Source organism: Ascidiella aspersa, chromosome 1 (assembly GCF_963924565.1).
Source record: "Ascidiella aspersa chromosome 1, kaAscAspe10.2, whole genome shotgun sequence".
Taxonomy (NCBI): Eukaryota; Metazoa; Chordata; class Ascidiacea; order Phlebobranchia; family Ascidiidae; genus Ascidiella; species Ascidiella aspersa.
The window spans coordinates 22123204-22136725 of NC_139447.1; the positions used below are offsets into that span (position 1 = coordinate 22123204).

Below are 13522 nucleotides of genomic sequence, written 5' to 3' on the forward strand. Positions count from 1 at the left end.
ATCAGGCCGATAAAGGCTATATAAGAAATATTGTGAATGGTTAAATGAGCAGTCTCAAACTGTTCACTTCTGGAGTATAGATCGCGTACGTTGGAGGTAATTATTGTACGTATAACGCAAGTACCTATAAGTACTGTTTGTCGTTTATTTGCAATAAACTTTATTTCATTGTGGCTGCGCCCCACACCTGCGATGTTAGTTTTATTCGAAGTTGACTGTAACACACAACGATGTGTGCTGCGCTATTGTGAACTGTATTCATTTAAGCGCAGTTTGCTGATTTTTCGATTGTAGAATACACCTAGAAATTTGACAGTATGCACTTTAATTTGTGGGGGCATTTTTTTAGTTTCGAATCAGTGGAGTTGGTCAATGTCTCCTCTGCTGAAATACACATTCGTAACAACATTTTTCCCCACTTTAACAATTCAGAGAAGTGCGAGATAATATAAAAAAGCTCCAATGAAAAATAACGCTATAAAATATATTTTTAATTTATATTTGATCACCTTTAATTTAGACTTGAAAAATTAATTCAATGCTTTAGTGCACTTTGAGTCAAATTAATTTTTCATTGAACAATATGCACAACACAGTACACTTTTTGTCTTTTGGAAAAAAAAGTCGTAGTGGCACAAATAAATCTTAAATCGTGCCTATTTGTGCATGCTTTTTGGGTTAATGCATTTCTTTGCTTTTTAAAAACAGGTAAGGGAGTGTCAAAAACGGTTGGCAAAAACTGTTTTTGACAGTTTGTTCAGTCTTCATACAATGTAGTCAGATCGTACGGTGGTGAGTGTCGCCACTGCTGAATATACATGCCCTTAATATAATATACATTTTAGGAGAAGCAATAAAACGTATATAGTATGGTTTTGCTTGACAAAATCAAGGGCGGGTCCAGAATTTTAGTTTGAAAAACAAAAAGAAATATTAAAAAAATTAGAAACAACTTGACAGAAATAAAATGACACTAGTTACACGACGTTCCAAAATACAACAAGTAAGCTTAGGAAACTTGGTATCACGATGGGAGTTATGCAAAAATGTGCATCTGAACTCAAATTTGAAGAACGGGCGGAAGGTGTCGCGCGAAAAAATTAGGAGATTCACTATTTGGTTTAAAATACAAAAAAACAACTTTAATTTAGATTTAGAGGGGCACGGTGCATTGAGCAAGGAAACAGATAAGCACATTGCTCGATATATTCGCATTTACTAAGTTGTGCGGGCCATTAACACAAAAAGTTCGCTTAACGCACAAAAACACTTAAATTGCGTAAGTATTGAGTTCCAAATGTGTTACTTACGATACAATGGCCATATTGCAAAGCTGACATAAATCGGGAAAAGCACGAAAAACGACATTATTAACTATTTTAGGTTCAAGATGTCAATCAGGATGTTAAAACAGGTGGCTTAAAGAGGGCAGTTATACTAATGTTTTGTACGGAATAGACTTTCGTTTAAAAAAGTGCCATGGTACACAGAGCGCCTTTTGTCTATGAAAATTCCGTAAATAAAAAAATGCGGAAACCTACTCAAAAGAGGTATGCCTGGATATTTTTAAACGGACATTATTTGGCTAATTATTTTATTTTGTCCATAATTGGCGAAGCTATGGCAAGACCAAAAAATCATCGTGAGTTCTATTACCATAAAAAAAATTATAGCACTCTATAACGAATATGTTAATGGTGCAACACCTGTCATAATATGAAAAATACAATATAGAAAAACACCACTGTTGGTCGTATACAAATTAAAAGTATTACGTGGTTATCAGACATTTGCATTAAAGTAGCGTGCAAAATCAAACATGAGAATACAATTTTTTTAAAAGCTAATTATTTTTCATATTCTAAATTTTTAAATCTTGTTTGCTTAGCATGTTCCCACATCGTTACTGCGCCACTGACATGTACGTTTAAAGATCTAACAACGCCCAATTGTGGTATCTCCAAACATACATCTAGCAGCCGCAAAAGAGCAGTGGGAATACCTTCTTTTTCGTTTCCCAATAGTACGACGCATTTTCGTGGAAAGCTAAAGTAATATTACAATTAGGAAAAGTAAAAAAGGACATGCGTTTTATCAACTAAAAATAAAACTTGGAAAATTAAAAGTTTTTAATTATAATCCAGATTAATTTTGCCAACCTGTATTGTGACAAACATTTGCTTTGTTCAGTTTGTTCAGTTCCAATCAGTGTATAATTTTGTGTTTTTTTAGCAGTCAAATACTTCTCTAGGTCCCAACGCTTGACTTCTGTTATTGGTTGCCATTTGTGAGCAGTGACAGAAAGAGACTGATATAGTTTGTCTTCTGTACATGTCAAGCTGTGCACAACCAGCAGTTCGGCTCCTGAATATATTAAAAAAGTAATATTTAAAATAGTAGCGGCTAATAAAAAAACATATTTCCCTATGAACAATAAAAAGAAAAAAATACCTTTATAGTCAAACCCAATAATATACTGAATCTGGGGGTTAAACTATCGCTGATAGCGGATATTATGCCAACTTTCACCGACCATCGAAAGTGAGAACTATTGTTTGTCAACTTTATTTAGAAAAAATAATATTTTATTGCCAAGCTTGCTTAAATGTTTATTTACACGCGTTTGCATAACCCTATACTGAAAACCATAACTACATGCTAGTTACCAATGTTGTAATGACTCCTAGTTATTGCGTGCTATATTTTATGTTTTTATTGTTTGCTAGTCAAAAAATTACCAAGGATCGGGCAAGTTTAGCAATTTTAGTAGGGTTAAATTTGATTTGATGCCAAAGGGATGTTCAAAGTAGAATATCGGATCCTTTTTTTCCAAAGTGGATTCGAATCCAATTTTGCTGTTTCTATGGGGTAATTGGAACCGATTTGGAATGACTACACAATAGAACTTTGGACTCACGGTAGTCGTTTAATACGCTGACTTTGCATGTTAACGTTTCACTTTGCATTGGTACTGCATGAATTTCATTCCTAAGTGCGCCTTTTAGAAGGCTGTGTGTGACGTATTTGGACTGACCGCGCGGTTATATGTTGGTAGTGAAACACGTTGACTTTGTTTGTATGTTAACGTTTCACGTTGGTACTAAGGCAGGTATCACTATTTGTTGTCCTTGCTATTGAAAAGCACAGAAAGAGTTTTGACTAAGGAGAACGAAATGCCACATGCAAGGTCTTCAGGTGTTTGGGAACATTTTACTGCGCCAGACCAGCAAAATCATGTCACATGCAGAAATTGTAATGTTGAGCTTGCGTATTGCAATAGCACTGGCAGTTTAAAGCACTTGTAAAAGAAGAAGAATCATTTCAAGCATCAAGCAGACAAACCAGATTGACCACATATGTTCGCCCAAAGTCATCCCTAATCAAAGCAATAAAATTACCAAAATAATAACAAATGTGATTGTTGGAGATTTACGATCAATAAACCTTGTAGTAGGAGAACATTTTAAAATTTTGATAGAAGAGATAGCTGCTGGTTATAAGTTGCCCAGTAGAGCCACCTTTACCAGAACATAACTGATATGTTTGTTGTTTTTGCTTTCTTTTTCTTTTTCAATAATATTCAATTATTTCAAATAAAATGTTGTCCTTTAAATTGTTGTGTTGTCATACATGCCAAATACTCATAAATAGTTAAAATTCCTCAACATATTACATAAGGATTCAATATTCTGGATTTGATATTCTAGATTCGAAACATACTATTCTAGAATACCTTGGGATTTTACTTTGAACATCCCTATAGACATGACTTAGATTAAGACTGGACTTAAAAGTCTTAGAAAATAATGCAATAATGCCAAAAAATAACCTAACAAACAAAACAAACCTATCCTATGGTATGGTATACATGCTTATTCTTTCTTACCAAAAATCTCACAAGTTCTGGTAAGTCCGCCAAGATTGGAAGTCTTATCAATTAGTGATGCAACGAGAATCAAACCACAGTCTGCCTGTATATTCCAATATATCAAAAGTAAGTGCGATGACCAAACTATTATTATTATACCACAACATATAGGAAAATAATTGTAGAGTGAAGTGCAGAATTTGGGCCCTTAATTATTTTTTGCAGGTATTGGTGTTTATCACAAAACAAAGGAATTGGAAAATAACATTATAATATTCACTTATAGTATGCATTGAATGATTAATTCACACATGCTTGTCTATATGTCTATGCATAATTTAAAGAAAATATTTTCGTAGAACAGTTAAAAAAAATTATAAAAACTTAAACTCAAACTTTGCGCCTCAAGAGATTCTTAAGAGTGTCACAAAGCTTTTTGTAATTTCGGTACAACATATCTGTATTACAAATAGACATGGGCACACATCATCTAGATAGAAAAATGATAGTATTATAATATCCACTCATTGCTTTGCTGTGTGATAAGCGCTTGTCAGGCCATGATATTGTTAAAACAGTTAAGAACCTGGCATGCAGTTTTAGAACCACTGATGTAATGTATGATTTAAAAAAAATATTTTTTCTGTTTTTTTTTAGGCACTAGGGTAAGGGCAGAAATAGGTTATAAAGTAAGGTTAATTCCGCAAACGCAGGAAAATTCTGTATGCCACTTGACATTTTTTTCTAAACAGTTTAATAATTTGGGCACGTACCCTGCAGAAATGTTATATGTTGTTAATTAAATATAAAGATAAATATATAACAGTTTAGATAAATAAAATAAAACCACATTAGCAATAAATGTTATCTAGACAAACAACTTCGATAACACAGCACATTAACTACCAACAGTGTTTCACATAGGTGAATTTTTTGCGAAACAGCTTAGTATAAATTAAAAAGGTGCGTATTTTTGTAAGCTTAAGTACAAACAAAAAAGTGCCCGAATTAGTATGTTTGAATCTGTACAAACAAGAAGGGGGCTAAATTAGTTTTTTTTTAGATAAGTTTAACAAAAAAGTGCCAAAATTAGTTCTATTTGAGTAAGAAGAAACAAAAAAGTGCTTATATTAGAATTAAAAAGAAAGTGTGCTCATATTAGAAATTTGTTTTTTATAGATTTGGATAGATTTAGCCAGTTAGGTGAATGCCTAACATTTTATGGCGTTTAACAAAAGGCAGATGTTATAATTTAAATAAAGGTCTTCCCGAAGCCATTTGGGCAATTGTTTGATAATATGCCCACTTTGCGCGCTAATTTTTAGCTTTTGTGCCAAATTTTGGGCACCTGTGCTTGGGGTAACAAGTTTGAGGGAACATTAGCTATATAATTTCTAAACAACTATCAAAGCTACAATCAATTAGAAAATAAAACGCAATTAAAGGAGCAAAGTATTAAACTTACTTTTTTATTTTGGCAGGTAACAACAACCTTTTTTTGAAGATTAGATTCAAATAGTATATCATTCAATAAGGTGGGTTCAAATTGCTTTTCAAAATGATTTTTGTTGCTTGTCATAGGTAGCCAAGATGATGCTGGTAATTCTCTCAACATGCTATTAACGTTTCTCACAGGTATTCTAATAAAAAAGCATGTTACGTCAAATAAATAGACACAAAGATCACTTACAAAAATCAAAAAAAATATCTACCGTGATAAATTAGAAAATATTTCTGACAAAATGTCAAAATCAGGAAAAGTAAGTTGACACAACCGTGGAACAGACCGAAAAATAGTTTCAACAGAAAAATCATTGATGGGATCAAAATAGAAGATAAATGCATTCTCTTTGATTCTAAGCCAGTTCTTTAACACATTTCCACTAGAGTGGTCAGCAAAAGAAATACAGGTCTCAATAAATGGAAAAATATCTTTCAGATGAGATAATTGTCCTGCCAATAAGAAATATAAAATGATCAACATTACTAAAACTTCTTATATACACATAAAATATGTATAGTAAAACAGAGATTTAAAAAATGCACGAAATATTGATCCAGCTTGATTTTTTGTCACTGGCAATTTTTACTTATATTACTAAGATAGAGTTTAATAAACTTTAAAATCTACAATTATATAAGATCAAGTTAATGTATATAATCCTCAACTTGAAATAATGGATATATAATAAAAATAAGTGTTTTTGAAATGGTAAAATGGATGCCATACACATAAAAGTAATATGATATGTTTATTAAGCAGCTAGGCTAATTCATTCAAACCAATCCAAGTGTGCCAGAAACAAGAAAATATTTTAAACACCATCTTTTGTGGTTATTATACTTGATAAATGTTTTTATTCAGGTTTATATGTCGTTATTATTATTTCTATTAATGTATCTTTATTAGGTTATGAGTCAAACAAAACAAATCAACACTCACAAGATATTACCTCTTCCAATTTTATTAAACTTTAACTTAGCATGAATAAAGTGGTTGTCATAAAGGAATGAAAATGTAGGCATAAGAAAAGTTTTTTTATTTTTTTATATATATATCTTAAATTTGTAAAGCAAAGAAATCTAATTCACTGGGGAAACAATATATTTTTTTAGCGCGGTTCTCCGAACATAGGGTCAGAAATAGGCAATATATGTTTAAGAAATGTCCATAAATCAATGAAAATAAAACATACTTTTCTATTACATAAATTTGTGTTTTTTAGCTTTTTAAAGCAACTACTTTTCAATGATACATTGCATGTTATTTCAGCATTATCCGAAATACATGGCCAAAGATATATATCCAAAGATATCACTATTTTGTGTAGAAAGCCCTCAAGGGAAAAGTACACCATTATCAATATTTTAAAATTTAAACAATGTTGCAAATACTCAACAAGGAGTGTTTCCACTAAGCACATTTTTTACAACACTTTGTGAATCTGCAAACTTTTTTATTAAAAGCCGAGAGATAATTTTGTATTCAATTAAAATTTATTTTTAGCTTAAAAAAATGGTAGTTTGTTGACACTGCCAAATAGATTCTATGAAGCTTAGGACTTTTAAGATTTTAAAACAGAAATTATTTCTTCAGACAAAAAAAAACTTTGATTTATATTAAAAGGTCTCTTCCTTTTTGCAAAGTTTTATTAACTGGTCATAAACTTTAATATTTTCAACTTTTATACATAAGAACATCTATAACTTGCCTTTGTCTTCAAAAATCCTAAAAATACGCAGTATAACAGCATGTCCATACAATCGCACTGAAAAGTGCTGAGTCATACACCATGGAATTGTCATCGAAACAAGATTGATAAAGTACTTATCCTAAAACCAATAAAATTTTACAGTATGCTGATACTTTGTATGTAAAATAAATGTAAAAATTATTATTATAACATATTTACCTGAAACTGATTGTCTGATACACATTGTTTACCTAAACCATAAAGTAATCCAACTACAAGGCAAGAGCATATCATAGAAAACGAAACTTCTTTTGCTTTGTTATGTTGCAAAATGTCAAAAATTGGTTGAACAGGGGCAGGAGAAGGGTTTCTACACAACCAAAAGAGTTTTTAAATAGATAGCAAGTCAATATTTTAGTAGGTGGTTCTTTTCATTTACAGGATTTAGTTCAGAAGGAGCAGTACTGAAAATTTATGTTAAATGTATTTAGTGAAATTGGAGTTGTACTTTAACAAGCATGGTTGTGTAACTCAGTTTCCCAAACTTTGCAGTCTGTAACCCCCTTTAGATTTTAAAGTTTTCACAATGTTTGACAGTGATCATTCAAAATATTTCAGTTACTTGCTTCTGAATGAATTTGTTGCAGTTGAAGTGTACAAAAATTGTTGATCATTAATTTTTAAAGATGTTTTTTTGTAAATTGATATAGGGCTACTCAAGACCCCAAGGCAGGAATTCCCAACCTTTTTACGATCTTGAACCACTTGGATGCTCTGTAGTGTCACACGTAGGGATGTTTAAACTAGAATATCGAATCCTTGGATTCAAATCCAGGTTGGATCCGAAACCAATTCTGCCGTTTATTTCGGGTAATTGGAACCAATATAATTTAATATTTTACCGCCGATGGTTGCGCCTAATTTTACATACGCAAGTGGCAAGTTTGGATAAAGGCCTGTCGCTGCGGCGACACATTTATAGTGCTTGCTTTAAATGCAGCCTTGTAGAGCAGTGTCAGCGTTTTTCGGGCGACCAATTATGCGTCTCACGATAATCTTCATCTAATAATTAAGTGTCAATCAAGCGTTATTGGGCGAGCGACTAACGTGTAATGCCAGGTGCATAGTTCGCAATTTCCCTAAATGCATTAAGTAACATTGTAAAACGTGCTGGCCGTCAACAAAATGTGCTATAGGGTTACTTAAGGTCAAATTTAGGCCAGTATTCGGCAAGGTAATGCAGTTATGCACAGCGTAATTTTCAAGTATTCGTTATGTCAATAGTAACTTTGTATTCTTTGCAGTACATTATTTAACTGCATAACAAATGATGTTAGTCAAAAAAGAAGCACTAAGACCCAACAATGTTTTAAAAAACAAGACCAAATTGCTAAAGAGTTCATTGTGCAGTCACAGTGTTGCATTGTACTTAAAATGGCATTTGGCATAATATAAAGTTTTCAATAACCTGGACAGTGGACATGTATTATAGTTTACACAACAACTTCAAGTAGGGTATATTAAGATTAATCCCTCACTCAAAGAAAGTCGAGGTTATATAATTTAATAAAAATATACTAGGATTTGCTATTCTGGATTCGTTATTCTAGATTCAAAACCTATTATTGTAGAATACCCTGGGATTCTACACTGAACATCCCTACGTCACACGTACCACTTCTTGCAGAACAACTAATTTGATCAAATCATATTTTTATATATTTTTATCATATTTTTATCTATATCAAGCTTATTCAACACTATTTGTAGCTTAAGCTATGAAACAGCAGATTATATTTTTACAAAGCAACTGTGCCCCTTTTGAACAATTGGAAATGACATGACCTGTATTTTAAAGATCGCAATGTTTTGAAAAACAGCAACAGGAATAGTTACATAACAATAAGAATTGGCTTCGGGGGGGGGGGGGGAATTTTTTATGTAAAAGTTGTGAATCCACGGTTTTGTGAAAAAACGGAAGCTACTCGCGTACCACCTGAAAAACCTTTAAGTACCACAGGTTGGAAACCCATACCCTAAGGCAGTGGTTTCTCAAAGTATGGGTAGGGTAAAAAAATGGGTCGCTATATGGTGATTCAATCCTGCGCAAACTAAATTTTTTTTTTTTAATTTTAAAAGTATTTTTCAATCATGACTGAATTATTGCATCATAAACATTTCATGTGGCTTCAACTTGATAACCTGTATTATTGCATCATAAGTGGTTTTCTGAACATTTTGATAGCAGCCAGCTACAGATAGCTAACTACAGTAGCTGCTAAGACTGGCGTAGGCTGTAGCCGCAAGATAAATTTAATACTTGTTTTCCTTTATTTAGAAGATTATTCTGCGAGCTTGTAATATTGTGTAATATCATTCCCTACTTGAGGGCCTGAACAGAAACTCATCCGTTTTAGTTCAAGCTATAGGTTCGTTTTTTCGATGTAAGCTATGGGTTTGTTCCTTTTAACTAGGTCATTTGTTGCAGTTAGTATTTGTACAAGGAAAAAAATTAGATTTGGGATTCACTTCTATTAATGATCATGGTGTTAAAGCCACAATATGTGCTGTGTTATGCAGTATTGTCGAACGATTCTCTAAAGATAAACAAACTGAAGAGACATGCACAGAAAAAAAACATTTTTTCGATGTTTAAAGGCTTGGGTCGCGAGATGTTTATAAAACTCAGATTTGGGTAGCGTTCAAAAAAGTTTTGAGAACCACTGCCCTAAGGTGACCAGTTTTGTAATTGCCATTATATATCGAAGCATGCTTTGGGCCCAAACATTTCTATCTGGAGTTTTTTTAAGTACACACATTTACTTGTTTTTCCGTGGCTGTTTATTATACCTTGACCTGGATCAGATTGCATCACATTCTTTTAGTATATTTAAATCTACATAGTAAAAGAGAAAGTTTGTGGCAAGATGTTCGCTCAGTCGGTGATGATTATGAAATGAAATTCGAGCAGTTTGACGTTGCGCCGCTTTAGCTCAGTGGTAAAAAACTGGTTTCTTGAACCAAGGGTCATGTGTTCAAACCTCACTGTTGGAAAACTGTTGTAATGCTCACTTTCAATTTACAATATATTTGTTGTTGCATCACAATGGAAATGTTACGTCACACTCAATGCAATTTTCAACATGGTACAATGTTACCAAGATTGTGTTTAAGCATGTATCCCAAGCCCCAGCGTTAGTTAATTTAATATAGGTATATTTAGAAGTTTTTGTCGACCCCCGGTTGAGAACTACTGTTATAAACTATGCTAACAAACGTGTGCAACGTTCCAAGTAAAGACTTCAGTTTAACAATGCCAAATTTAGGCAGAGTTCGCAAAATATTGCGTTTGTTGTTGCAGTAAGTAAAAGATAGTCCAAGTTTAATTTACCTGCCGGGAAATAAAAAAATAAAACTAAGTACATTTCCTTCATAAAGTAAAATTTTAATGTTTCCAACTAAGACTATTATGTTTAGGAATTTATTGATGCCTGTTTACGCGTAAAATTTAGGTAGAGTTCGCAAATTTACGAAGAATTGAATTTTTATTTTTAAGCCGTTTGTTAGCGATAGTGATTGAGGCCAAAGCCTAATGACTTCTTACAATGTGTTTCCGACGCAATACTTAGCAGAGTTCGCGAAATATTGCGTTTATTGCAGTAGTTAACAGTAAGCATTTGTTTTTTCTATGAGGATTTTTCTCACGTTTGACGCAGTTTAGCACTGGGATTACGTATTTGCTTAAACATGACGCTATCAGGCAAGTCTAAGCAATTGCTGCTGCAACCTAAAGTTTTACGTTTGGGAGTTATTCTCAATTGACAAACGTCACAGGTTTTCGTTACTTAAAAGATGTATTGCATGCTTAGCCAAGTGTTGTGCGCTATAGTTAACCGACTTCACATCACATGATTTGAAATTTTTATTTAGTGACACTTAGTTCAAGCGTTTAGGCATAAGCAAATTTGTTTTGACATTTAAAAAAATATGGTTGCATTATTAATGTCTTTTACGAAGATCTTACGAATAACCGGTAAATATTAACCTGGGCAACGCCGGGTATTTCGTCTAGTGAAACTTATAAAACACAAAAACATAACCAAGAAAGATTTAACAAACCATCATCATTTTAAACATAATGATCACCAATTGACTAAGCAAAAAAAAGTCAAAAGTTTACTACTTATTAGTAACATGCCAGTATCTAAAATTTTACTGTTGAATCTAAATTTCATAAAACTACCCATATGTGCAACTGCCACCCTTAGTAAATTTAAAAAACAGTTTTTATATGTGTATAAATCCGGATTTTGAAGCTCTAGCTTATAGCACAACCTGTCATGCTGATGGGTGCCTACATGACAAGTACAAAACAAATTGTTTTTGGCAATATATCATGAATAAAGTAATTACGATAAAAAACTTTGCCATTACATAATATCACATTGAAAAACGTTAGTCTTTACCACCCTAGTTAAAGAGGGTCATGATCTAAAAGTTTAGGATAAAATGGTTAAAAGTAAGAAAGGGCATAAAGCCCTGGTAAAGGTTATATAAACAATAAAAAACTTAATTGAAGGAAAAGAAAAATTATTTGTGGAAACTAACAGAATAATAAGATTCATTATTTTTATGTTTTTTGACATGAAACCAATTGAAAACATTTAAAGCCTATGCAAACCTACGCAATATAACTGTATTACCGTAAAAGCAACAGCGTAAGGTACCATTCCATAAGATGCCTAACAGAAGCTTGTGCATCATGATTTAACATTGAAGTTACTTCATTTGTAATTTCTTTAACCTGGTTATCAGACAAAAAGGGCAATATCAGAAGTAAATTCTGCCAAATTTTTTGATTTACCAGGTGATTACTGCTGTTGACATGGCATCTGGGAGATTTCTAAACGCATGAAAAAAATCAAATCACAAACACTTCTCTTATGAGTTTTTTCAAAAACAAACCTGGAAAAGGGCTTTGCTCATTAGTAGTAATTCATCTGAACAAGCTTTGGCAAACTTTTTGTCATAAAATGATAAATAATGTAGTAGTGATGACGATATTATGTTGCTCTCAACACCTTAGAAAGAAAACATCAGATTAAACTATTTTTTCTTGTATATATTTTTATCAAGGCAAAGGTATCCAAGAGGTTAAACTGAGACTGAAAAAAAACAGCTCTAGTAAAATGCAAAGCACACACAAACAACCTCACATGGTGCTATTCTGGTATACAAGAATCAACATGGGACCCAGTTTGAAATTGACGACAAACATAATCTAGGGCTGCCATAAGTAGTGTTAAATGTGGCTAGGAATGCAAGTCTGCAGCAGGCCACATACCTAATGGTTAAGGATGTCTCATAATATCGGACCGGCCGATACCCGAAGCCAAGTGGTAGCATCAGTACTTGGTCATACTGGTGTTGAGTATCAGACATTTATACAAATGGTACAGAGTAACCTTTTCATAGCTATACATTATGTATGCTTAGTTTAACCTTTTTGGAAATTCATTGTTTCTGTCCGACTTTCCATTATTTGTTGAAAAAAATCAGTTTCTTAATCGCCTACACCCCTAAGTTACCAGACATACTTTGCTTAAATTGGAATTTCGGAACACGATAGTTTGCAGTTTTACAAGGGTAATGAAGTATGAGTAATCAATTTAAACCTCTTACTCTACCCAAATTTGAGAGCTGTGATTTAATTTGTCACATATATAACCCAACCCCCAAGTTTTTTTTAATCCAATTATGATTGACTTTGATCATCAAGAGCCAGCAGCATGCTTTTCCATTGCTTACAATTGTCAGCTAATATAACAGAATCATCAGTCTTTAAATTTACCACTCTTTCTGCGACATCATTTATACAACTCTAACATAAGTATAAACAACTTTAAAATATTATACCCATATGAGGACCATGAATCAGACGAATGCTTCAGCCAATCACATTCCTGATAGGTAGCACAAAAGTAAACTAGGAATCTGGAACACCCAAGTCTTCTACTGTAGTAAAATGGTTTATTTTATGATGTAAATCAGAATGCCGGAGCCAAACTCTTGTCGTTTTGTAGTTGTTTAGGTAATTGCTGCCTTGTCAGTTTCAGGATAATATCAACAAGAGAGCAATGGTGCTATGAAGCAACATATAACAATGGTAAAAATCCAAATAAGCATCATAACGCATCTGTCAAACCACATCATATTTTTTGACAATACAAAACTTGCCCTATTCAACTCGCACAGTATGTTGTACCTGACTGATGGTGGGAGACTTTACTTTCCATTTGGCACCTTGGATAGCCAAGATATTTTCAGCACATTCTTTGTAGTCACCTCACAAAGAGAGGTTGGTGTTTGTCTTTCTCATTGCCAGAAGCCACTATTACAACAAATATGGTGTTGCTACCAGGCATAGTATACTAACAAATAAGTATTTCTCGTATATATT

General features: G+C 32.9%; 1 protein-coding gene across 2 annotated transcripts in view; it reads right to left on the bottom strand.

Moving 5' to 3' along the window:
* Positions 1 to 365: 365 nt before the first annotated feature.
* Positions 366 to 13522, bottom strand: part of LOC146168279 (tRNA (guanosine(18)-2'-O)-methyltransferase TARBP1-like) — a 34496-nt gene continuing 21339 nt past the window's right edge. For both annotated transcript variants that reach the window (XM_083380779.1, XM_083380774.1), the window contains exons 11-19: positions 12028 to 12143; positions 11766 to 11965; positions 7282 to 7432; positions 7081 to 7201; positions 5581 to 5821; positions 5334 to 5508; positions 3887 to 3971; positions 2160 to 2364; positions 366 to 2046 (exon numbers count right to left, since the gene is read on the bottom strand). In XM_083380779.1, coding sequence (XP_083236905.1) covers positions 1848 to 2046; positions 2160 to 2364; positions 3887 to 3971; positions 5334 to 5508; positions 5581 to 5821; positions 7081 to 7201; positions 7282 to 7432; positions 11766 to 11965; positions 12028 to 12143 — 1493 coding nt within the window. In that variant the 3' untranslated portion in view covers positions 366 to 1847. The remainder of the gene's footprint in view (positions 2047 to 2159; positions 2365 to 3886; positions 3972 to 5333; positions 5509 to 5580; positions 5822 to 7080; positions 7202 to 7281; positions 7433 to 11765; positions 11966 to 12027; positions 12144 to 13522) is intronic.